The sequence below is a fragment of the Triplophysa dalaica genome, chromosome 15 (assembly GCF_015846415.1).
Source record: "Triplophysa dalaica isolate WHDGS20190420 chromosome 15, ASM1584641v1, whole genome shotgun sequence".
NCBI classification, from domain to species: Eukaryota; Metazoa; Chordata; class Actinopteri; order Cypriniformes; family Nemacheilidae; genus Triplophysa; species Triplophysa dalaica.
Genome location: NC_079556.1, coordinates 2,140,963 through 2,165,570, shown reverse-complemented (window position 1 = coordinate 2,165,570; position 24,608 = coordinate 2,140,963). Strand labels below are relative to the sequence as shown.

General features: G+C 38.5%; 3 protein-coding genes and 1 long non-coding RNA gene across 4 annotated transcripts in view; 2 read left to right on the top strand and 2 right to left on the bottom strand.

Moving 5' to 3' along the window:
• Positions 1-781: 781 nt before the first annotated feature.
• On the bottom strand, positions 782-18,357 carry cnsta (consortin, connexin sorting protein a). Its single transcript, XM_056767999.1, has 11 exons — positions 18,211-18,357; positions 15,186-15,609; positions 13,962-14,104; positions 12,076-12,106; positions 11,571-11,657; positions 11,363-11,471; positions 10,720-10,741; positions 10,521-10,611; positions 6,829-7,415; positions 2,648-2,789; positions 782-2,550 (listed from the first exon to the last, which is right to left on the bottom strand). The coding sequence occupies exons 2-11, from the start codon at positions 15,532-15,534 to the stop codon at positions 2,342-2,344; spliced, it is 1,770 nt and encodes a 589-aa protein (XP_056623977.1). The 5' UTR covers positions 15,535-15,609; positions 18,211-18,357; the 3' UTR covers positions 782-2,341.
• On the top strand, positions 10,670-15,485 carry LOC130436946 (uncharacterized). The gene is made up of 3 exons (XR_008909121.1): positions 10,670-10,793; positions 15,146-15,256; positions 15,351-15,485. It is a non-coding gene; the product is annotated as an uncharacterized LOC130436946 (long non-coding RNA).
• An 830-nt stretch (positions 18,358-19,187) lies between the features above and the next one.
• On the bottom strand, positions 19,188-22,788 carry tfb2m (transcription factor B2, mitochondrial). Its single transcript, XM_056767927.1, has 9 exons — positions 22,665-22,788; positions 21,483-21,948; positions 21,304-21,395; positions 21,064-21,217; positions 20,758-20,906; positions 20,577-20,666; positions 20,394-20,456; positions 19,989-20,140; positions 19,188-19,896 (listed from the first exon to the last, which is right to left on the bottom strand). Exons 2-9 carry the CDS (start codon positions 21,922-21,924, stop codon positions 19,710-19,712), a joined length of 1,329 nt encoding a protein of 442 aa, XP_056623905.1. The 5' UTR covers positions 21,925-21,948; positions 22,665-22,788; the 3' UTR covers positions 19,188-19,709.
• A 58-nt stretch (positions 22,789-22,846) lies between these two features.
• The window catches only part of smyd3 (SET and MYND domain containing 3), a 115,074-nt gene continuing 113,312 nt past the window's right edge, over positions 22,847-24,608 (top strand). Inside the window, exon 1 of the mRNA XM_056768784.1 lies at positions 22,847-23,290. Within this exon, the coding sequence (XP_056624762.1) occupies positions 23,115-23,290 (176 nt within the window). The 5' untranslated portion in view covers positions 22,847-23,114. The remainder of the gene's footprint in view (positions 23,291-24,608) is intronic.

Here is a 24,608-nt window from a genome sequence, read left to right as displayed (position 1 = left end):
TTTATATGATGGACGGTCAGGTTAAAGCCTGTACAGAGACCCCTGTTTCCTTTCCACCACGGCCGGTGGCAGTTCTATTCCCATGGTACCAAGACAAACCCTAATGCACTGTATTATTGTATTTTCTGAGAATCTACCTGCAAAGAACATCCCAGCTGGATCTACTTTGCCATCACTGAAGCGAGCGACTGAAGTCTACAAATGCAAAGCAATTCATTCTTTAAAAGGAGACTGTTTTTACTATTTTACTAGTTACTCATTACATATTCAATAATGTAATTAGATTACTCTACAAATGACTCTCTTCAAAAAGTATTTAATTACTTATTACTAATTATTTTCTTTATCCTATATCAGCCTTGATTATTGAAGTGATTCGAGGATAGACATGAAACGGCTCTTTTAAATCATTCAAATAAATAATATGAATCTATATAAAGTAGTATAATTAACTGACTGAAGTATAACAAATGTGAGAATTATACATTAAAGTTTAGTTTTTAAAGTTAGGCTTTGAATTTTGATGTCAATTTCACTATTGCACGCACATATTAAAACAGTATTTAGTTTTTTTAAATCAGAAGTAACTTTAATTCAATTACAGAAAAAATTACTATATCCCTTACTTTACTTTTCAATGGAAAGTAATTCAATTACAGTAACTAATTACTTAGTTACTAGTTACACCTAACACTGCTCACAACCCAATAATCTGTAACTCGGATGTAATGTTGTTCGTTCCTGTTTAAACAATAAAGTACATTGGAATAAGACAACTAAGTCACAACATTAAAATTTATTTGCCAGGTATTTTTGGTCAAAGAGATCTCATTGCATTTACCTTAAAAATTCTCTCCCAAGCCAATAACTGAACAGATCTGAACCAGACATAAAGGAAATACAGCAATCTTCACATGATATATATATATACTCAAAATTAAAATGAAGAAGTTCCAAAAGTTCAAATAGTCTCCGTACAGACAGTAGAGGAGAGAGTGCATGCAGCCGGACATTGTGGTTCTAAAAGACTTCCTGTTCTGCAATAAATAAATGCTGAAAATTCACACAATAAGACATTCATATGTCATCTGAACCAGCCAGATAACATACAAATAAAACTCCAAACAATGTTTTACAGTTCTTGTACTTATGAACATGACCACAGCAAACGGCTGTAATCAAATCCGCACGTTACAATTCTTGTACATGTTGACACTATCAAAGCAGGTCTGTGCTTTAAAAAGAAACCTAACAAATGTTCTATGAGAAACACATCGGGTTGAACAAACACAGGGTGCATCTTAATCTGACTTAAAACACATTTATTTAACACAAGATGTTAAGTTATAATAACATAAAAGCAAAGTATTTTTTAACATCATGATTGCATTAACTGTTAAGATTAGTAAGACCATGCCTGAGAAAATGATCAAATCACAACATTCTCGTGCTAGTACCGAGCTCTTCTTTAAGACTTTCCTCTAGATACAGTCAGCAGGGCATCATATATTGGAGAACGAGGTATGGATGCACAAATCCTGGTCATTTTTAAAGGTAAAATTTAGATATTTTAGGGTAGAAATGTTGTAACTACTATACAGAAAAAAAAGAAAAATGATCGTTTTACCTAAACGCGTCAAAAAAACTGAAAATAATTTTGGAGTGGCTGTATCAGCTATTTTAACAAGCCCAAAATAATCTTCGGTGTAAAATATATCTTCGGTGTACCCATAAAAAAAGAATGAGCAATTGTGGCAAACAAGATTTGTCTTCCCGGGATGTTCTTGCGAGTGTATCTAAAAAGATTGAACTCTCATGTATTGCTTTCCTGTCCCTAGAAATATTTTCCATTAGCCCATCCAGGCCGACCACAGGAGAATGCTACGTCCAGGCTACACATGGTTACGTCCATCATCGTTTTTAGTGCCATGATGGTCGATCACTGTCTGAATGAATGAAAATCCTGTCAATCAAATATAAAGATTGCTTTAAAAACGAAGTTTCTCTGTATGAGGTTCAGTGGATGGCAGTAAACATTGAGCTACTCGAGAACAAACACTGGCCAAGAGGTTTTCTCAGGTCTTTCGGAGGACGGCCGTCCCCTTTTCAAACCTGAAAGGCGGGCTCAGGGTTCGTAGGGCGTCTTCTGTGACCGAGTGACCTGAATCCTACACATAACAATTGTTTTGGGTCACACCATGGAGTCTGTTGTGCTGAAGGTGTTGTCAGTTTAACACGTTCATACATGCCACTCGATTATTAAGAGATCATGGAGTCTACCGATGAAATAAAAAAATGACTCTTTAACAAGCGTAGAGTCATTTTGTCCTTCGTTGTCCCGCTATGAGCTCGGGGACAGCCAGTGTTTGAGCTCGTCCACCCCTCTCTGCACCCGGCCGATGTAAAAGTCCATGTTATGGGAAAAGTCTGTGCACACGCTGGACTGGGCGTCTCCGAAAGTGCAGTAGAGTGCAGTCCCGCCAACACTGATCACCACAGTTGCCAAACACAACAAGAGGAGGAGCAACCAAGAGTCTCCGCCTACCTCATCTGCATATCATAGGAAACAGGCACCGAATCAGGACATAGTTAATGTGCATTAAAGACATTTGATTTAACATCATCTATATTTGATTCTGGTTCTTACCGTGGTCCAGGCCTTCGTAGGGCTCACTGAAGCGGACCTTACGCTTGGAGACAGGTTTAGGAGCAGCGGGGGCAGGACTGTTGGCTCCTTCTAGCGAGACCCTTCTTTTTAAGATAGACACAAGGCCCGCGGCTGGTGTGATCTGAAGGACAGAGAAACATAACCAATGATGTGCTGTGGTTCTTGATGATTATACAGGGTCAAAGTGATTCAACAACGCAGTGATTAAAAATCCTGAAGAATTCTTTAATTCAATGTTTTGCGCTAACATAGTTTAACCACTAGATGTCACTACTAGCAGAGCCAGCAGGTGGTACATTGCGAATACAAGTCCCAAAGACAACTAATACAGATACATTCTCTTCCCTACCTACAAAAGCTGTAAATGCAAGACGACTGATAATAAATCCTTATCGTCTTGACTAAGCATGTTTAATATTGCATGATATTGTATTATTCAAAGTGCAGGAATCCATTTGCTGAGCACATTGTGCGAATTGGGTGTTACCCCATCTCGTAAATAATTCACGGCAATGAAAGTATTGGAGACGTGGAAGGAGAAGCTGGTCATGTTACATCACCAGCCGCTGAGGAATGGAAAGGTCATAAAAAGGTCAGACCGAGAATGAGTGGACATTATTCAAGAGTCAAGAGCCGCCCTCCGGCCAATCAATGAAGGCCATACATAAATCTCAATATTAATGAGCAAGCACGACCCCACAGAACAATACGGCACAGAGGCATAACAGAGAGACATTTACAAATATATTAAATTAAATGCTTGAAAAAGCATTTTACTCAAAACTATACATCACCATAATAATGAATTTCGGACATGTTCATTTAAAATCTTTTGATTCATAAAAACAGAAAGATTGTTTAACAACCATTAAAGAGAAGACTGAACTTTATCCACACTTTATAGTATAGCAATTTATTCCTTTTTTGTAATATTTTTGTATATTTCGTTACATATGTATATTTCATGCAACTAGCAGTCCTGTTTATTTTATTCTGTCTTATCTATAGTCTGTGAAAAAGCATTTGATAGTAAAGTATGTACAAACATTTATATTATACTTGTACACGTGATAATGACGCTGATTTTGAACAGAAGAACACAAACAGAGATGGACAAACCAATGGTTGACATTGTAGAAAACTAGCTTTAATTTCTAGTGAGTTTGTTTCACCTTAAGAAGTCATTATGCCTGTATTTGGTAAGGTCCGACCGATTGAAAACAACTGTCTCCAGCGCTGCAGATACAGGTCTATAAATTCACAACAGCTTATTTACCAGAAAAAATAAAGCCAAAGAGTTTTCTTACACGCTTTCAACAAAACCCATAAAACAACTAAGCCATTCCATAAAATGACTCAATTCTATAAAACTGTTTACAAGAACCGACCAAACGTTGCATAAACATAACGTCCAAAATGAGTAAACCGTCCCATGAGGCGCTGATGATTTTATCATAGTTACAATAAATCCTGAATGAATGTGGTGTGGTATAAATAAAAAGTCGGAGAACTGTTATGTTTTACAATGCTCATTGAAATAAAACAAGTGTAATAATACAGTTCTCAGGGTTTTATTATATACTACAATCATTTTATTGGGGGATAACAGATTCACATGTTCCTGATGCCAAAAGTGTGATTTTGTTATGTGAAAAAGTCCTGTAAATTATTAAGACTAAAATAGACAGAAACAGAAAATAAAAAAACAATATTATGATCATGATCCAACCATTAAATGAATCATAATGCACGATCTGAATAGCATCTCAACAAAATCTCTTCTGTTTCATCTGTTCTTCAAATAGTGAAAATCATCTAGTCTAATAAATGTGAGGTAGATGTTAAGCCAGTGAGATGGTTTTCTTTTTTCTGTGTCCTTAAAGCACTTCTAACCACACAAACCCAAATATGCTACCAGTACAAAGCCACATATCACTACCCAGGTCCACAAGACATCTCAATAATATTGACTTAGCAAAAGATCTTAAGAATGAATTCACCTCCGGTATCAAAGTGTTGACAAAACCTATTGAGAAGACCAAAGAGTTTCAAAGAAAGAGAAATGAATGATAAACATGTTTAAAGTTAAAACTGCAGGAGTGTTAAAGCTGACGGGTCAGACTAAAGGTCACAATTCACCTGCACGCTCATAAACACAAGGACAGTTGGGACTCACCACTTCTGTAAGGTTCACACAACTCAAAGACCAAACATTCAAAAAGTATACAAGCACTACACAAGCGGAACGGATTCATTCAAAGAAACTGCACGAAATCTGTCAAAACGCGGGCTGTACAACTATTAATCACAATTTATTGCATCCAGAATAAAAGTTTGTGTTTATATAATATTTGTCTGTGTACTGTGCATATTAATATTGTATTTATAAATAAAAACATACACATTAAGAGTTTGGCTCCAAAATGAGATAACATCATTTTTCATTTTTTTTATCGTGCGTTTCAAATAATATCAATCAAATTGATGTTGTTTTGTTTTGATTTAAGCCATAATAACCCAAAGATTACAATAAATACATGATAACATCCTTGAAAACATGATTTATCTCCTTTTGGAACCAAACTCTTCATAAATATTTAGGAAACATTTAGATGTATTTATTTATATTAATAATTGAAATTAAATATAAACATTCATTCATTTTGATATTTTATATTTTTCTTGAACATTTACATTTATGTGTACGAGTTCATTAATACTATATTAATATGCTCAGTACACAGTCATTTATTATGTAAACACAAACTTTTATTCTGGATGCGATTAATCGCGATTAATCATTCAACAGACCTTTTATAAACATTTTACAAAGACTATCAAATAAACAAACTGCTCTCAAACAGGAGGACAGAAAAACAAGTCAAAATACACTGACAATAAACACTAAAGATTAAACAGGAAAATTCCCTTAAAAGTTTCGCCCCAAGCAACAGAACATCACATGTTTGGGAACAGAGTACATCAGTGTTCAGGACACAAGATGTTGCGTTCATAAAAGCCTGTTTTGTGCGAGCAGAGATCAGTAGTCCTCATCCTATTGTTGACTGTCTCATTGAGGCAGAAGTGTCATTATGACATCACACAGGGCAGACGGACCGTTACGATCACTCATCTCTGGCATTTAGGGGGAAAGGTCACTCTTTAGGTCAACCAGTCCTAAATCACATCTAAGCTTCTGATATATATTATTAACGTTCTTATCAAACTCCCTCTCAACAAAGAAACGTATAAGAAAGTTAAAGCGTTGAGTAGCTGGGGTTACACGCCACATGCCGAGGTACAGAAAGCCAGGAACACCACACCAAGATAAAGACACAAAGAACACAGAATACATTAGGGTTCAAGAATGAATTAGAGCTTAAGTTAAAGGTTCAATGTAACATATTTTGGAGGATGACAGTAATGCAATATAATACACATAACCTTATGAAGTGTTATGTTTTCATAAGCTTAGAATGAGCTATTTATTTCTATCTACACACACCACGGGTGCCCTTATATTGAATTCACAATTTTGTTTCTACAGTAGCCCTAAACAGACAAACTGCTCTACAGAGCACTTTTCGTAAAAACAATATCTCCTCCTGCGAAGAAAAGAAAACGTGACTTTGTTCTGTGAGAGCCACTGCTGTGCATTGAAAGATAGGGGTGAGCCATTGGTTGCAATTCACAACTTCACTGCTAGATGGCGCATACATTTCATAAACTTAACTGGTAAGGTCCAAACACAAGAATGCAGACCAGTTACCAAAATTCTATTTAGTTTTACTAAATCATTGTAAAATATTGTTTTCACTCACAAACATCACTAAACAGCACTTCCACTGGATTACTTTATTGATACATTTGTGTGCTTTTTAGAGCTTTTGAGTCTTGTAAGAAGACAACATGACAACATTTTAATATCAAATTACTTATTTGTGAACTGAAGGAGCCATAAAGCTATAACAATTATAGGAGTATATTCATGCTTGTTTGAACTGTTCCTGTAAGTCAAGAGTGTGAAGCAGTTATTAAGGTTTCCTTCGCAAGATGATGTCACTATGACATCACTCACTCGCTTTATTTCTCACAGCAGTTCCATGTAAATCACAAAAATAACCCTTGGAATTTAAATGAAACTGAACTGATTCACCCACCTCTTCTACCTGTATGCGCTTGGCAATGTCGTCCAGCGTGGACACGCTCGTAACATCCAGTGACTCCACCCCGTGTCCATCTTCCTCCAAATTAAACTCTGGAGTATTTTCAGGAACTTCCTGATTATCTCCTGTCTCCTCCAGCTTCAGAGTCTCCACCTCCTCTCTCTCTCCTCCACCGTCCTTCTCACCCCGAGTCTCCACTATTCCCTGACCTTTGTCCACAGTGTCTCCCGTCTGCTCCGTCACGGCTCCGGTGTCCGCTTGAGCCTGCTGGACCTTGACGTTGCCTGACTGAGCAGCATCCATAAGCGACTCATAAGCGGGATGGTCGGGATGTGTTGTTGCATCCTCGTGAGAAGCCTCCAGACTTCTGCTCTCCTCTTTTGATCTTGCCTCCTCACAGGCTGGAGGGGAGGAGCTGTCCGTCACTGCTGAGGAGGAGGAGGAAGGGGGTGGGGCTAAGGAGGGGGAGGGGTCATGCTCACACTGCTGGGATTGTGAGGCAGTGCTGCTACGATGGTCAGGCTGGATGACTTCCTGTTGGGCGAGTATATCAGATGTATTGTGCTCTTCCATAACCGTCCCTATTTCAGATGGAGAAAAACGTCATTTTCTATAAAACCCACGATGTTTGTTAGTATTTAACACATGCACACTTTTCTAAACGTTTCTCTTTTTCACTATCTGATATTCTTTCAGCTGAATGAATTTGACCGTCATGCGTACACAACGGATCAATGGCAGCCGATCAATCACTATCGATACATCACAGCCCTCTCGCCCTGGAGTCCTGTCGATCAATAATGCAGGACTCCTCGAGTGTTGACTCTGTTCTTCACTCCCTCTGTGGTCAAAAACGCAGACAGAGCACTGTTCAGATACAGGACCTGAGTGATGACAGCTCAGAGAAAGACACACACGCCACAAGCAGTTCTGGGCCAGATACAGTCTGGCCGTTATATATTTACTTCACAAATGTCATGTGTGGTGAGGTTTTTATTAGTATTGAAGATAGGATCGCCCCATATGTAAATCCCAGATACAAGATTGCAATTTTTCCTCCTCAAAAATACTTAATTCCGTTTTTCTTTTCCTTTTTTATTAACCTCACCGTAAACTAGTTAAAGGGATAGTTCACAAGACCACCACAACATATGCACATCCAAGTTGTGCCCCAATGCATGCGCCATGCAGCGTTCAAGCATGCAGCCCAGATACGCATGCGCCATGTTACTCTCATGGCGCATGCATGAGGGCAGACAAATAGGGCATCCAGTGCATGAACGAGGGCAGACGAATGCTGCATGTGGCGTCCAGCGCATGCATTAGGGCAGACAAATGCTGTATGCGGGGTGTACGAGGGGCAAACAAATGCTGCATGCGGCATCCAGGGCATGCATGAGGGCAGACGAATGCGGCGCACAACCCGGATGGGCAAGTGTTATGGTGCTCTCATGAACGCGTGTCGTAGACTGACAGGAAAGAAAATATGTTGATTAAAGTTGCTATTTTGGTTTCTTTTAACAATGTCTTTAGTATTACTATGATGTCAATGAGGAGGCCTGGAAATCTCTCAGATATCATAAAAAATATCTTTATTTGTGTTCCGAAGACGCAGGGAGGTCTTAAAAGGAGTGGTCTCGTGTTGCCGGAAGCTTTCGCAGCTTTCTTTGGCCAAGGCTCACCCAAGAGGCCATATGACTGACAGGCAAAGCAACCAATCACGTTTTGTTTTGTGTTGCGTCATGTTTAGAGGCGTGAAAATGTCCCCGCATTAACAGACCAGTGTACATTCACGTCAAAAGTTAACAGCAACAACCATGACAATTTATGTTGTGAACCTCAGATATTTTTAAGGGTGAACTATCCCTTTAAAGTAGAATATTCATATCATGATTCATTTCTAGATGTATTGTGGCCATTCTAGTCCAGTGTCTGTTGAATTTCAACTAAATCCAACCTCAGGAGTGACATAGAATCATCCAACAGCCATTTGAAACACTGACAGCATGATAAGACGCATGCAAACTGTGAGAAAAATCCAGATTATAACATACAAATCTCGTTCTAAATAAATGTACAAATATAACTGTTGTATTCCTTAAAAGTGAATATTATCTTGTATTTTTTATAGTATTTGCTGTCTGAAAAAATACAGAGCTTCTTTTCTGTTATCTTGACCAGTTTCTACAGTTTTTCATTTTCTGAAAATGATTGAAAATATTTTTATTTGAAATTTAGAAGAAAATATTGTTAGTAGAACATCTATTTACTATAAAAAATTAATTCAGGAAAAACAGATTTTAAGAACGGTCTCTTCATTTTATTCTGCGCTCTATACATGGGTTATTGGTTAGTTAACTATTTTATTACTTTTTCCAGGCCTGGAAACCAAGAATCACATGTTTGTGTTTTAGTACATTTTTCAAGACAATGTTGCAAAACAAAGATGGAATTCAAGCCATGTCAGTTGACATCAAGAGGGACATGATATCACGATGAACTTTTGGACCAAATATACAGAGGGAATGTAATTAATCTGTATCTCATGTGTCTATGTGTGAGGGTAATGAAAAACAACAATATGCACTTGCTCTCGGAGTCTAAGCCAAGCAGAGAGATGGTCGCCATTCTTCAAAGCATGTGGCCGGGCACAGGGTGCGTCAAGAGTGCTAAAATGTGTGTGCGGTGATGCCGCACATGCCGTGTAAAAGTGAAACCGGGTCATGGAACTCAATGCGAGTAACACGGTGTTCATGTAACAGACCCCATCAGATGCAGGAGCCAGTGAGAAAGAGAGCTCTCATCAATAAAGCATGACCTTAAGATACAGGAGGGAACTCTAACTGCGTTTGTGTGAATTTGTGGAAGGGGTTGCCTTGTCTGCGTGTGGCGAAAGAATGATTATCATGTAGGTAAACGGTTTTCGGTAGTCTTGTTGCTATTTTGAAACATATGCAAGCATTATTTTGAATAAAAAAGATGTCATCAAAATGTTATAAAATAAGCCCTCTGAAATGACTTTCTGATGATATACCAAAAAAGTCTAGGAGGAGTCAAATGAACTTACATAATAGCCTGCAAATATTTATTATAAATGCTTATAATATAAATGATTATTTCCTGCAGAATATTCTGTTTCTCTTGAATATTGGTTTAATTAAATACGACGCAAATGCGTGACAGACACGTGATGAGTTTTCCACTAATCAATATTTCAGAATAAACATAAAACATTATTCACAACTTGTTTAACCTTTGTTATGCGACATATCCAAGTGAAACTAAGAAAATGAAAGCTAAAAAATGTAAATGTATCTTTTCAATACCTAAAGCTAAACGTATTTGTCTATTCATTACTGTTATCCAATAGCCGGTGTGTCCTAGGTGACCTGTGTGTCCTATTGTTTTTTGTCAACTACATTTTAAAGACAAACAACATAATCAATATAACTCAATAACCTACACTTACGTTTAAAGCTATATGCAGGCTAACACACGAATCAGACTTTTGTTAACTTCTCGAGAAGCTTCCACGTTGATGTATTTCCACACACTAAAAGATGTAGTCTCAGAAAAAACGCGATGAAGTTTCTCGACTAAATGTGGAAATGACATCATGATAAATGTCGTGGAGGGTCACAGTCAGTTCTAGGGAATCTTGACTCTGATTGGAGAAATAAACTCACCTGAGCTGCATGAAAGTTGTTGAGAGTTGAGGTCTTCTGGCGGCTCTTCTCTGATCACGCTGTTCCTCTGGACTTTGGACACCACCGCGCACTACCAACACACACATGACGTTGACTTTCGCCCTCTGATCTTTAAACATGAGCTTTCTCATCCATGTACATCCACATGCTTACGCAAACGTGGCAGAGGTTGTCTTACCTTCTCTGCGTTCTGTGCCGGTCTGCAAACAAAACAAACGAAAAAGTCAGTCAAAACCATGTGAGGAAGCTAAGGTATCCTCATATTTTTCCTCTTTCCGTCTCTTTCGCAGCGCGTAAAAGGAGAACGCAAATGTAAGGTCGCTCCGCTCAGCGGGAATCTAATATTAGCGTGGCACATTTCCCATACTGAAACTCTAGCGCTTGTCTCAAATTGCTTAAAGCGCAGCGACGGCCATATGCTTAAACCATTACAGGACTCCAAACTGAAGCCAGAAAGCAGACATGAGACACAGACGGGCTAAATTTAGGAGGGAGGCTCAGGTGCGTGTGTGGTCGTCCGGAGAAAGTATCCGGCCGTGGGGAATGGAACAGAAACACTGCTTTAACGTGGGTTTAAATCGTCTAGTGGTTCGATAGGTTAAACATTTACTTGTACTCGTTTCAAAACGCCGCTGACATATTTTACACTGCTGATGCCATTTGATCTATGAATAGCTCTTTTTGACTCGAATAAATGATTCAAATGATTCAATGATTCAACGTCACTCACAGCAGATAAATCAAATTCTGTTCCTTCATCAGTAGATGAAAACATCTCAATTTCTGATTTACATTCGGCTGAGAGTGCGCTTCACACTTACTGCCTGTGTGTCCTGCAGATTTGTCTCAGTTTCTCCAGGGGTTCAGCATCCAGGTCACTTCTGCTTTCTCTAACATCCTGACACCCGCCAATCAAACTCCAGCTTCTCTCTGAACACAATAACAAAACCATTCACATGAACACACACTTGGTTGTAAGGCATATTACATAATATGATATTGTTCATTTCGCACAATAAGTTCTCTTACCCCATTGCTCCTGTATGGCGGTGAGGTTGGACAGCACGCGTTCGTGATAAAGTCTTTCTAACTGTATGAACCGGACTGCTCTCTCATCTGGGGAAGGCTCAGGTTAAAGAAAATCTAGGAAATCCCAAAGCACCAATGCACTTCGGTGCTGTTCTATAACAGGATGTCAAAGTGAACTGTTGATATGAGATAATGTCTGGATGAAATAATGTTCTGAATTTAACAGAATTACAGGATAACCGACACTAGATATGTCCATAGACATCAGAAACAGCTCGGATTTAGTGAGGCGTACAACAAGAGCTGTAATGGAACAAACATCAACAGAACACCAAGGGCTGTGCGTATGTATACATATAACAGAATATAATCTAATTGAATCATAAATAATGCAATATAATTTTATATTTTAGAGCTATAGGATCACATGTACACACACCCACATATGTATAGTTAAGTTTATAAAAATATATAAAGAATTTGACATAACCAATGTTCAGGATACAATCCTCTTCACACATGAATGCCTCTGCAATCTGAAAGAGAGTTATTATGCATTAAATTACTCAATACATCACTTGAGAACTTATTTCTTTAACAAACCAGAGTGATTTTCTTTCTTATACAATACACGAAAGAAGATATTTCAAAAAATGGCCGTGACCAAAAACCCTTGGTCCCCACTGAACGGACACAAAACTAACGCAAGTCAATTGAGACCAACGGTTTTCTGTTCCCAACACATTTCAAAAAAATCTTCTTTTGTGTTCTGCGCTCATTTCTGTGCGTTTCGGCAGTGTGTGGGCGAATCCGAGAATTCATATGTTAACGTGTCATTTCGCCCAGTAGTTCTTTGTTGTATGGCCCCTTTGTGTAGGGTGCATCGCTTTGTGGCCCCCCAAATAAAGAATTATGACCTTAACCTTAGAATTTTTAATAAAACACATAATATCTTATATAATGCTGGAACATCAAGTCTTTTGGTTGGTGGCGTAATTTGTATAATCTCCATATTTCATAAAATGCCACAAAAACTGTGCCCCCCTGGATGCATCTCGGGGCCCCCAGTTTGAGAACCCTGCTTTAGCCATTCGTTTTGGATTTCGAGAAAGAAAATAACCCCCATAATTATTTGTTATTCACATTTTATCATTTCGTTTTGGATGTTTATAGAAAGAATATGGCATGCATATTCCATTTTACACAAAAATTACAGAAAAAGAGTTATCCCTTACCTTAGTGTAATTAAATTACACTACCTAGTAATTAGTGTAATTAGTGTAAAGAAGATATTGTAAAGAAGATATATACTATGTTACATTGTAACTAGTTACACCCAACACTGATGATAACTGCATGTGTTTATCACTAATAAGTTAAAATACACAATATAACACAGTTAAATCAATGCATCATTTTGTATAAAACATTTTACTGTAATTTTACAAACCTGATTAACAAGCATTTATTACACTACACCTCCATTCAAGAATCATGTTCATAAACCGAAGCGGTTTCAGAAGCGAAAGAAGTCAAACATCCACCATCCGCTATCATTTTGTTAAGCGTCCAGCAAGCAGTCGAATAAGAGCGTCCCGGGCAGGGTAAAACATTAACTTTAGCGTTTGCTTCTTGAACACAGTCAACTTAATTTAGCACAAGTGGGCGTCAGGAAAAACTTTTGACCTTTAATTTACTCAACCACACTCTCACTTCAGCATCATTCTCTCACTTTGTCATTCCTCTCTTCCTTCCTGTTATTAATCTCTTCAACCCCCCAGCAGTAAGAGATCAAAATATATATAAGAGGTATTCACTTCAGTTTAAAGGAGTCACATCGCACACCTTTGTAACATTTCACAGTGTTTGATATTAGAAATATATTTTCCTCCTTCGACACAGATCTAAATGAATAATACCGCTGCATATCCTAAAATTTGCATAATGAACTTTTCCTTTCGAAATCTATTTACACAGTAAATTGTGATTGTTTTCTTGCACCTATCCATAAAACCACCTGCCCTTTGTTGATGACGTTGTTGTGATATAATGTTCCTCCACCTCATGTTCAAAACTAAAAACCAGCTTCTTGTAAAACAGGCTAATAAGGTAAATCTTTACAGAGCTTGACCATATAAGGTGCCGTTTCTATCTTCTCTCGTGCTGTTATAGACGTGCAGAATCAGTCAATGCAATCGGCTCAGGCCAACAACAACAGATGAACGAGAGTGTATTTCCACAGCTTATGTTCTGGATGGTACAAGTGGGTTAAAAAACGGTAATGCATTTTCCATTTTTGACTTTTAACACATCAAATAATAAAGCTGAGCAGAGAAAGTGTGTGTGTGTGCATGAAAGGGAGACAAGTGAGGTGTATCCGGAGTATTATACCTGATGGAGGCACTGTGGCAGAAGCGGGTGGTCTCCCTGCGCCCCCAGGTCCTGTAGAGTCACAGCCAGGGAGCACATGAAGCCGTGGGGTGAAGCAGCATCATTATGCAAGGTTCCTTCTGGGCTGACAAGACCTTCTGATACTTTAAACACAAAAACACATATACTTTCAGCTCTGAAATCTGATGGATGAGCCAATTTCAAAGCAATGTACAGTTTAAAAACAGAAAATAGTGTTATACTTTGCTCTTTACTATTTTAAGGTTCTTACCTCAACTAATGTACATACTGCACATAAATGTGTGACTCAATAAATGAGACAAACTCTTACTATAAAAAAAACGATTAAAAAAGGTTAATATTGGCTATTAGCGTATCTAACTGATTTCAGACTAAGACTTAAGCAGTTTGGGAAACTACAGTTTTGAAGTAACCACACAAACAGTGTGTGGTATAGCGTGATATACCGCGAAGCCTTTATGACATATCGCATAGTTACTGTGATTTTTTACTGTATTAAATCTGTTTAATCCTGCTGGTTGAGCTAAAGGAAAATATATTTTGTTTATTTTGTGCTACTACTGTTTAAAGAAGTTCTCTCTTATGGTGTGTTGTTCACACAATTAACTATTTGCGCAAGTAAATTGCACACAAGTCAAAGTCAATGCAAGACACGAATAGACGCAAATTCGCACCGGGCGATGCAAATTGGGTGGGGCGATTGCCGCGAACATGCGATATTCGCTTCGATTGCTTCTGCGCAAGTTGAAAAATTGCAACTCGAGGAAGATATCCGTACGAACAGCTACTACGGTTTGACACGTCAGGATGCGTGAAGACATTCCCCGTCGCTTGAAGTATTGCGTTATGCGAAAAACAAGTAATCCGGCGAGTAATATAGAGCGAGGAACGCTTTCTTAATTTTAGTTTGATGTTAATATTTATTTATTCATTTACATACAAAATGTTCAACTAAACCTAGAATGTCGACAGTTCAATTGTAACAAGTTGTATTTAAAACTTTTTTTAATGTTTTGAAATGTCATCTGTTGAATTTCAGATTTATATTTTATATTACGTTCCAAATAACGCAATTGTATTGTGAATCCGGATTTGTTTATTCTATAAAATTGTGAGCCGACTATATCGTCACACCCCTAGTGAGATTATTATGTGTTCTCTAGGGAGTATCTGTGTTTTTGTAACCACGATGTTGTGTGTTACCTGTGGGACTGGGGCTGGGAGTCGGCGAATCTCGGATGTGTCCGTCCAGCTCTGGAGAAAACACTCCACTGGTACTATCCATCTCTTCCTCCCCATCTTCATTATCCTCCTCATCGTCATCCAACTTGGAACAATCATAATCTTCATCTTCTCCATTGTCGTTAGTGTTGTCATGTAGGAGAAGCCTCTGCCCTCCCCGAGGACCCTGTTCGACCTCCTCTGCTTCCTCCACCAAGCGGTTCTTGTTCTCGTCCGGACTGCAGCTGGGCTCGGAGTCGTTCAGAAGCTCCGGGTTTGTTACTCCTCCCCACCTCACTGGGCCGTCGCTCTGCCACTGTCCGTCATCCATGTGGTCCAGCTGACCCAGGGCATGAAGATCCACTTGAAACCTCACAGGACAGTCAATGATGCTCCTGCCCGGCGGCTGGAGGAATAAGAGAATACTATTATGTTCATGATCTATCATAAAAAATAAACAGCTTTAAGAGCACTGACTCATAGTTTACCCAATTTAAAACACGTTCATTTGTTTGTCATTTTGTAAGCCGTTCTATTTCAGCTGCACGACTCAAAAGATACATTAGAAATGTTTTGCCAGTGTTTTCATTTTCATCAGCATCATTCACATGATATCACAGAGACTGAGAAACTGTGCATATATGCATATATGTATATATATATATATAAACACACATTTTTTGATTTCCCAGTATTAATGTGTTTCATTTAAGATGGTTTGGCTTTGATTCGTTATAACTGATGTGCAAAAATTCAGGTCGTGACTCAAGACCAAAAAGAAGCAGGTAAAACTATGTAAATGCTGTAAAATACATAACACGCTATAGTCTACACAAAACAAAAAAACATTCACAGTCAACGTATACAAGGCGTGCACTAACGTCTGTCCTCCTCTCTACTTTCCTTTAAGTGGAAACTGCTTAGGTGTACTAAATAAACAACACTTAATTCTCAGACGAAGATTATTTTTCTCCATCTCCGACCGATTGTTTGGCTTCCCTGAATAGTGAATTCACACACCATGGAGATTTTCCATGACGGTCCCGGTAGGGTTGTTATTGAAGGAAGAGCTTCAAGCTCATCTACTCAGGGTCTCATGACGGAGCTTATGCAATATTATACAGCATCTTACAGTGACCTGACAGTTTGTCAGGGGATTCTGGGATGGCTTACGGTACATTGCATGGTGTTAAGGTGATGCCTGAAGCACCAACATGTTCACTGATTCAAACAAAATGATGTTGTCGAAAATAAGCCTGTATATGGTGGTGTTTGTAAAGGACCGAAAAGCTCATTTTTATGATGCTGATGTCATGAGACTCTGACTCACAGTGGCCCGCAGGCATCCACTCGAATTCTGGCATCACTCAGTGAGATGAGGACCAGGAGATTTATGACCACCTACAAACATCCACTGCCTCTTCAAACCACATCACAGGGCTAGACACATTTGGGTCATTTGCATTCATTCTTCTAGTGCTTGTTTAAAACTGGGAGGAGATCCAAAGTGCCGCGGACAACTGCACGAGGAAAGTGGCAAAACTTGGGGTATCTGGGATAGCATATTTAAGATGAAAAAATCTGTAATAGGGGGACCACTGAGGAACAGGTGCCGAATGTTTTTATGTAAATAATTAAGGTTAAGATAAAATATGCATGCTAGGATTAGATGCAGTCCCTGAATAACATGCGTCCGGTCATGTTATAACAAGAGGAGATTTGGCTAAAACTGTTCACTCATCCTTTAAAGGAGTAGTTCACCTTCAAAATGAAAATGTTGTCATTTCAAACCTGTATGACGTTAGCTCTTCAGCAGAACAAAGAAGAAGATATTTAGAAGAACGTTGTTAGCTGCCCCTATTCACTTGCATTGGTTACAAAAGAAGTTAATGGGGGCCTGTGCTGTTCTGTTGCCAACAATTGTCAAAACATCTTCTCCTGCAGAAGGAAGAAAGTCATACAGGTTTGAAATGACGACAGCATTTCATTTTGAAGGTGAGCTACAACTATAAGAGAGAACCCATTGATAATAAGACAGCTGCACTCACATTTAAACAGCCTGAAGGATGAATGAGAGAGTTTTATTCATCTTGATGTTTTCAGCCCGAAAAACAAGTACGACTGGACAGGCTACGCATTTATTTTACTATTACACACATATATTCATCCTGACTTACAAGTAAGGAATATACAAGAACTGATTCATGGCAATGAGATGAGTAATGCTCGAATACAATGTGCCAAGGTGTTCCTCAAATCCACTTGTAAAAGAAAACTAGGCCAAAGAAGAAATATTGAAGCCTCCCGCTAGTTTAGATTGTATAAGACATAATAATAAACATTATTACTGAAAACATAGCCACAAAGCAGGCTTGGAAAACTGAGCTGTCAAAATGTGACCTCTGTGAGCTGTTGTCACCTCTGCGGTGTCGACACTTTAAGATGATGCATTTCCTTGTTCACAGATCATAGGAACACATATATAAGCAAAGCTATACATACATGACATGCATGGCTGGTGTTCAAAATAGACCGAACAACTCATGCTTTCTGTTTGCATGTTTGTGCTAATAAAACAATTATGTGCATGATTAAAATCTCTGACATTTTCACTTCCCTTAAATCTTCCCAAGCAAGCATCTATTAACGTTTTGTTGTTGCAATAATGCCTTCACTTCCCCATTCACTTTAAAATGTTGGATGAAAACACACGTTGGTTTTATATAATACAACATGTCCATCATGACATTAAGAGGCACACAAAAACGTCACATTTCACGCAAACAGGATTAAAAGCAGACAACAAGTCTAATAAAGCTGCTAATAAATACATTCCATGTTTCTCAGATGATTGACTGCTGATGTGGCTATACATATATGGAGAAGATGAACCTGTCATTGATTCATGTGCTAACATGCATAGCATCTCAAATACATCGTTTCTTATTCCACGAGCTGTTGCTCTCGTATATAAGCATTGCTTTGAGAAAATAAAACCGGTACTCACGGATCGATCGAGCAGGTGGTTTAAAGACGAATAGAGATGATAATACACCGCAGACGGACAGCTGCGCTCCGGGCTGATGCGTTTGTGTAGCTGCTGCACGTCTGCGCAGGTCTTCCTGCCTCACATCCGGGTGCTTCGGCGATATGCGCAGCCCCGCCTGCCATTCATCCGGGACCTTCAGAAGATTAAGCTTAATAATATTAGATTCTTCTTTTTATTAAAATTAATAGTATCATGAAGATGTTGCTTGGTAACGTTTACTAACGTAGCCTTATAAATATTTATCACCCCGCCTCACCGATACCCACTTATTTGGGTAAAAGAGTAACGTAACAAACTGTGCAGCCACACCTACTTTGGCGTAGATTCATATATTAATATTAATTAGGCGTTGTGGGCGTGGTTTAGTAATATTGCCCTCTGCGTAGATGAAACCTCATTAATATTCATGAGCAGCGCCAACCGAGCTGATGTTTGTTACACTGCCACCTTGTGGATTAGATCAATTAATGCATTTTCTTTCATATGTAGAAGAGAAAATGCAGCTTGTCACAGAGAGGCACTTAGTTAGCAAATTGCAGACTTGTTTAAAATAGAAAAAACTTGTTTGTTGAGAATGGTGTGCATATTGAGACATAAAATGGCAATTACTTATTTAAAGATATGTCAGGGCAAGTTATTTTCAGGTCAGAAACCGTCTGTGAATCCAGTATCTGAGCCAACAGAGGGCAAAAAAAATCTATAAAACAATATTAATTTTTTTATGTAAATTACACATTTATGTAACTCACATAAATGTTTTGTAAATAGCAATAGGTTTATTGATGTGGACCTGCTACTGAATAGATCATTTCACATTTTATAATACGAAAGGTATCTTATTAGGGGATAGATGCTGAAAGACCTCGCTGAGAAATCTGTGTTTTGTTTGCTATAATACTAACCATTGAGATGACAAAGAAATAAAAAAACAAATGTAAATACCTTATTGTTTATCATTATGTAAATCACTTACATAAGTTATTAATAAAAAAAAATACATGTTCATTTAAATACAGCAAACATACAAAAGCTGAAAGAAAATGACAAAAATTGCATTATTTTGAATATCATAACTGTGTCCTAATCATTAAGATAAAGTCCTTTTTGATATTGAAAATGTAATATTTTCCATCAATTATCAAAGAGACAAAGCAGTTTTGTCATGTGTAGAGCAAACACCTCATAGTTTTACATGACTTCTGTCAGATATCAACACATTTTAGGAAAGGTAGTCATACTGTCCTATTGTATGCAACTAAAAGTCACTGATCTTAAGATATAGACAGGCACAATGTTTTTTTAGTTCTTTTTATACAAAAACTTCATAGACAAGTTAGTCAAAACATTTGCCAGTTTGACCTCAAGGATGTTACACTCACTCCAAAGTCACATTGTCCTCTAACTGTCTTTCCAAAATAAGACATTTTTCGTCCATGATGCATTAAGTCCGGTCACTGTTACCCATGACCTGTGTTTTTAGTTTCCAATGTCTCTTCATAAAGCCAGCTCTCGGTGAAGTTCCCCGACTGCTCCATCAGCTCAAACAGACGCTTGTACTCATCAGGGTAAACGTCGCCTGTCAGAGTGTCATCCAGAAAGCCAAGTTTTGAAATGAGGTCTGGCCCACTTCCAGGACTCCAAGAGCTTTAAAAGACAGTAGGCAAAAACACTAGTTAAGGAACCAAAAAATGACTTGAGTGCAAATATTAAAAGAGAGAATTTTAGAATGAACATACTTAATTTGTTCAATCAGTCTACTTTTCCTTTTGGCGAGACACTGTTTCACCATCATGATCAGTGTGCTGCCGTTCGAGGGCGTGAGGTGAGAGTTGAACAAGTCATCACGTGGCGTTATGCGCACCAGACAAAGGTTGTCACTCTGGGACGTCTAGAGGGGAAATAGGTGGTAAATTGCAGTCTTGAAAATGGCTAGAAGCTCAAAACTTGAAAATAGAAATCAAATACATTCAAGAAAGTCTTGTTTTGTAAATGTTCTTCAGTATGTTTCCTATAAGATTATGTTTTTTGGCTGAAAGCTGGTTATCCTCCAGGAACCAGTAGAATGTTTCAATTATGTTTCGTGTTTTATTTTACATCCCATTTAACACAACAAAAACACTTATTTAAGTGGCAACACTTACTGCACTTTTTGATGTTGTTTTTCCATTTCTTTTACATGTCGTCAAAAAGGACGACAGTGGCTCCTAGTAATGAGGTCAGAGAGCAGATATCCTCAACAACATTATATGGACAAACATGCCAGTGTGTCTTATTAACAGATTATTCCTTAAAAGGTAACAAATAATGGAAACATAAAGTCTTACCTCATGCAGTAACTCAATGTCACAAGCCATCTGCCACAGAACACTGTAAGCTTGATAGTTCTTATAATCCCTCGGACGGGTCACCAGTTTCTGTCAGACCCACAAAAAAATTATAATTCAATCTCAGTTTCAGCTTGAACATTCCAAGCAAATTCTGGTACATAAAGTCATATGAACTCACTGTGTATTCCTTCTGGCTGATGAACATGATTAACTCCACACGTCCATAGTGGAAAATGGAAAGTCGCTCAAACAGGCAGTAGATGAGCTTCCACAACAAGCTCCTTTCATTTCGTTGAGAAAAGATCCCCACAACCTTCACTGGGACATCTGCGTCAACAAAAATAAACGTTACGCAAAGCGCTTCAGGAAAGTGTGTAATTTCTTATATAAAAATACTTAATTCTTCCCAGTTTAGCAGAGACAACTACAAGCAAGCCAATGCTAGATTAATTTCCCAGAAAGTGTGAATTTTAGGGACACTAACCTGATGACCATGGTACCTCGGAGATGCCAAGCTTAGAGAAGAGCTTCTCTGAGTACATGGCAGGTGGTTTCATGCTGCCCTGACCGATGGGATCAAGTTTGAAGAAGTCGCAGTGAACCACATCCAACTGCCCATCCAGTTTGCTCTCCAGAGCCTTTGAGATGAAGGATGGATTGGGTGAAAACAGTCCCGTTAAAGAAGCACACCTCTTAGATCATTTTTTAACACTAGAAAACCTACCTGCAGCTCAGGAAGAAAGTGTGCATCATTTTCAAGAGCAACGACTCTCTGAGCGCCACGATTCAACAGAGCACGCGTCAACACTCCAGGACCTGCGGACAGTAAAGCCCATGTGAGAATCACTACAGAAACCATTCAACCAAATCCCAGCATTCAAACTATTGAGTGAAGATACAAACCTGGGTTACATTCAAATATAACAGCTTTTCCATCCTCAATGTCTTCGGCGAGATGGTCAGTAACGATGGTTGCAAGGGTAGGGTCTACGATAAACCTTCTCAAGATTTTACAAGCCAGTGCTTTGTGCGTGTTCTCATCCACATCACCCAGATCTAAAAGATCATAACGACACAGAGGGCTAAACTGACCCTTCAGGGGCACGGCGACAACGGAGAGGTTCCTCTGAACGCCTCCTGTGGACGGAGAACTTCGCTCTGGTCTGCTTGACTGAACCGGGCTCTTCTTTGACCCAGAGAAAGAATCTAAAGTGTACGTTCTTGCAGAGGTGGATAATGTCCTGTGTTTAGTTAAAGGCAGCGAGTGGGGAGATGCAGATCTTGACGTTCCACACAGAGTTCTTACAGTCAGGAAGAAGATCCTACATCCTGCACATGTTGCCATGTTGACATGCGGGCCTGGAGCTTCCTAAAATCACACATGCAAAAAATGAGAATCTCAGCTTTTAGAAACGTTGTTAAAGTGATTTTAAATCATATCCAGTTTTAATACAATAATAATTAGCTATGATGGTATTTTGGCAGACTTTGTGCTATTTTCAAATGTTATAACTAGATTATTTCCCATTTACAATAGATATTTCATGATATGACACTTAATTGAACTTTATTTCTATTGCACAGCTTTACACATTTTAGCACAGACGTTTGAGACCTAAAACAGTTATTTAAAGCACAAAGTTAGCACAAAACCCCAGACACAAAAAACCTGTAAAATCATGAACAAAGAGTGTGCTACATGTGGCATATTACCATAAGATGTACAATAACATTACTATCAACAAATGTCTCCATATATGACGATCAAATTATATTTCACAACTTCATTCATTCCAATTGGCTTCCAACCCTAGAAATGAAAATGATTAACGTTAAAGGCCCAGAAATGTTCAGGTTCACAGCTTCACTATCATATAATATTGGCCATTATTATGTACTCCAAGCATACAATTTTAAAACAAATAGTGCACCACAGAAAAACTCATCCAAATGATCTCTATCTGCAGATCACATTAACCACGCGCTTGACGCAAACGTGCTCGTTAAATCGTACACTTTCAGATCAACAAACAGGAACGAATGTTGTTAAATTAACATTTAGACATTCGTTTAACACAAACTTACCTCAAATTATGCGGGTTCAGTCCTGAGGATCTACATTAATATCGCTGCTCATCGCTCTGTGTCTGTGACATTGAACCCGCATGTTGTTGACCTAAAAGTTAGGTAACGCTATTGGCGGAGGCGCACAACATACGTCATCAAGCTGCGACGGATTTACGTGATCAGATCAAAGATGCGTCAAATGTGCGCATATTAGCGTCTGTAAGGTTTATTCATATGTGTAAAAAGACGTATTTTGTATTCGTCTGCATAAAGGTTATTTGTACATAAAATATATATAACTTATAAATGTTTGACATTTTGTGCTGTATTGTTATGAGTTGCTGATTTTGTTGTGGTGAATCTGCGCAGTGCGGTGTGTGGTTGTCTGGCATGAATACAAACATACGGCTTCACGTTGACATTTGTAAAGTGTGTTAACACGTGTGGACGCTGCAGGTAGTGTGAGTTATGAGTTATGGTATGATGGCCGTGAATATTGAAAGGTTTGTCACTGAAGGCAAAGGGAACGGATTACGTGCTCTGCGTGAAATCAAAGTCGGAGAAGTGATTCATTCGTGCAAGCCTTTTGCATTCTGCATTGCGAAGGGTTTCTTGATAACGACCTGCCAGAACTGTCTCAAGAGGTGAGAAGACTCTTACGTTACTTAATGCAGATAATAATGCATTGCAAATGAGTGACACAATACAATGTACGCATTGTGTTAACATCGATGCGTATGTTCAATGTTAATGTTGCTACGATCAGCGATCTTTCTTTCTAAATCTCAATTATAAAGTCGTGTAGCAATATCATTTTACTATGTATTCTTTCTATGTGTTTTTCCTCTGTTGTTTTACCTAAAATATGACATGAAAGACTTAAATGCTTGCTTGACTTCAATACTCGCCAGTTGGCAGTTTAGTTTTGGCCACTAGGGGGAGATGTTGGTTTTCCAAAAATATGTTTGTTGATTTTAAACATGATAATTCATTTAACTGTATTGCTTTTCACCCCATTCCTAATATTCACCCATATTAAGGAACACTACATACATATCTTTTAAAATCAGAGACGTATGGCATGTTCAGTTTCTGTTTACCTTGTTTTCTTCTTTCTGATTCATATTTGTTGGGTTTGCTACTTACTTCAGAAAGATTTAAATTGTCGGATACTTTATGTCATATTCCTCTCACTGAGCACAAAGTGTGCTGTATTGAGTTTGACACTCATAGCAGATGTGTTTCAGCTCACACCAGCTAACCTCCACACTTATTACATTCTGATCAACGCTGACAGTCATTAATATCTACTCAATCATCAATGCTACACAGTAAGATCTCAGCAGGCTTTGTGTATGCCAGAGAAAACAAACAAACATGTATATTCTTGTCTATGACAGCATGCTACACGTAGATCATCATCTATGAGATGACATACCTACTGCCTAAGTTAGATCCATCATTTCTTCTGAGACCCTTAGACTCCAAAGTTTTCTCAAAGATAATGTATGCCGACCTACTTTATTTTCAAACAGGGTTAAGCTAATTCTCTAATGCACTGGTTTTTAAAGGCACACTCCAAAGTATCAGTTTGCATCTTTTTGTCTTGGCCACCATCTCTCTTTATTCATCTATTCCATGCTGAGGTATTAATTGCCATCTGCTTTCCTCTGTTCGGCCGTTCATCATATATCAGGTATGTCATTTTCCTGACTTTGACTCAACGCTTTCATGAGCGTGACCTTGGGGAGTGGGTCTTTCCACTCGAGAGGGAGAAAAGCAGACAGGCAGGCAGCAAAGACAGTCATTTCTGGCCGGGGATTAGCACTTTAGTCCCGCTGATAACCTGGCTCGTCTATAGAGAGATGTCTGCATGAAAAGAAACACCATGGAAACAGAAGGTTAATAATCCTCTGAGAAGAGAGCAGTATTGCAGTGGTCCTTCTGTGCCGAAGGTCTAAA

Coding starts and splice junctions, on each gene's coding strand:
- cnsta (XM_056767999.1), bottom strand. CDS start 15,534: ATGGATGACGGACAGTGGCAGAGCGACGGCCCAGTGAGGTGGGGAGGA. Junction 10,612..10,719: donor CGGCACAGAACGCAGAGAAG/GTAAGACAACCT, acceptor GTGTGTTGGTAG/TGCGCGGTGGTGTCCAAAGT. Junction 2,790..6,828: donor AGCGCATACAGGTAGAAGAG/GTGGGTGAATCA, acceptor TCTGTCCTTCAG/ATCACACCAGCCGCGGGCCT.
- tfb2m (XM_056767927.1), bottom strand. CDS start 21,924: ATGGCAACATGTGCAGGATGTAGGATCTTCTTCCTGACTGTAAGAACT. Junction 20,667..20,757: donor TCAGCCAGAAGGAATACACA/GTGAGTTCATAT, acceptor TGGGTCTGACAG/AAACTGGTGACCCGTCCGAG. Junction 19,897..19,988: donor AGACTGATTGAACAAATTAA/GTATGTTCATTC, acceptor TGTCTTTTAAAG/CTCTTGGAGTCCTGGAAGTG.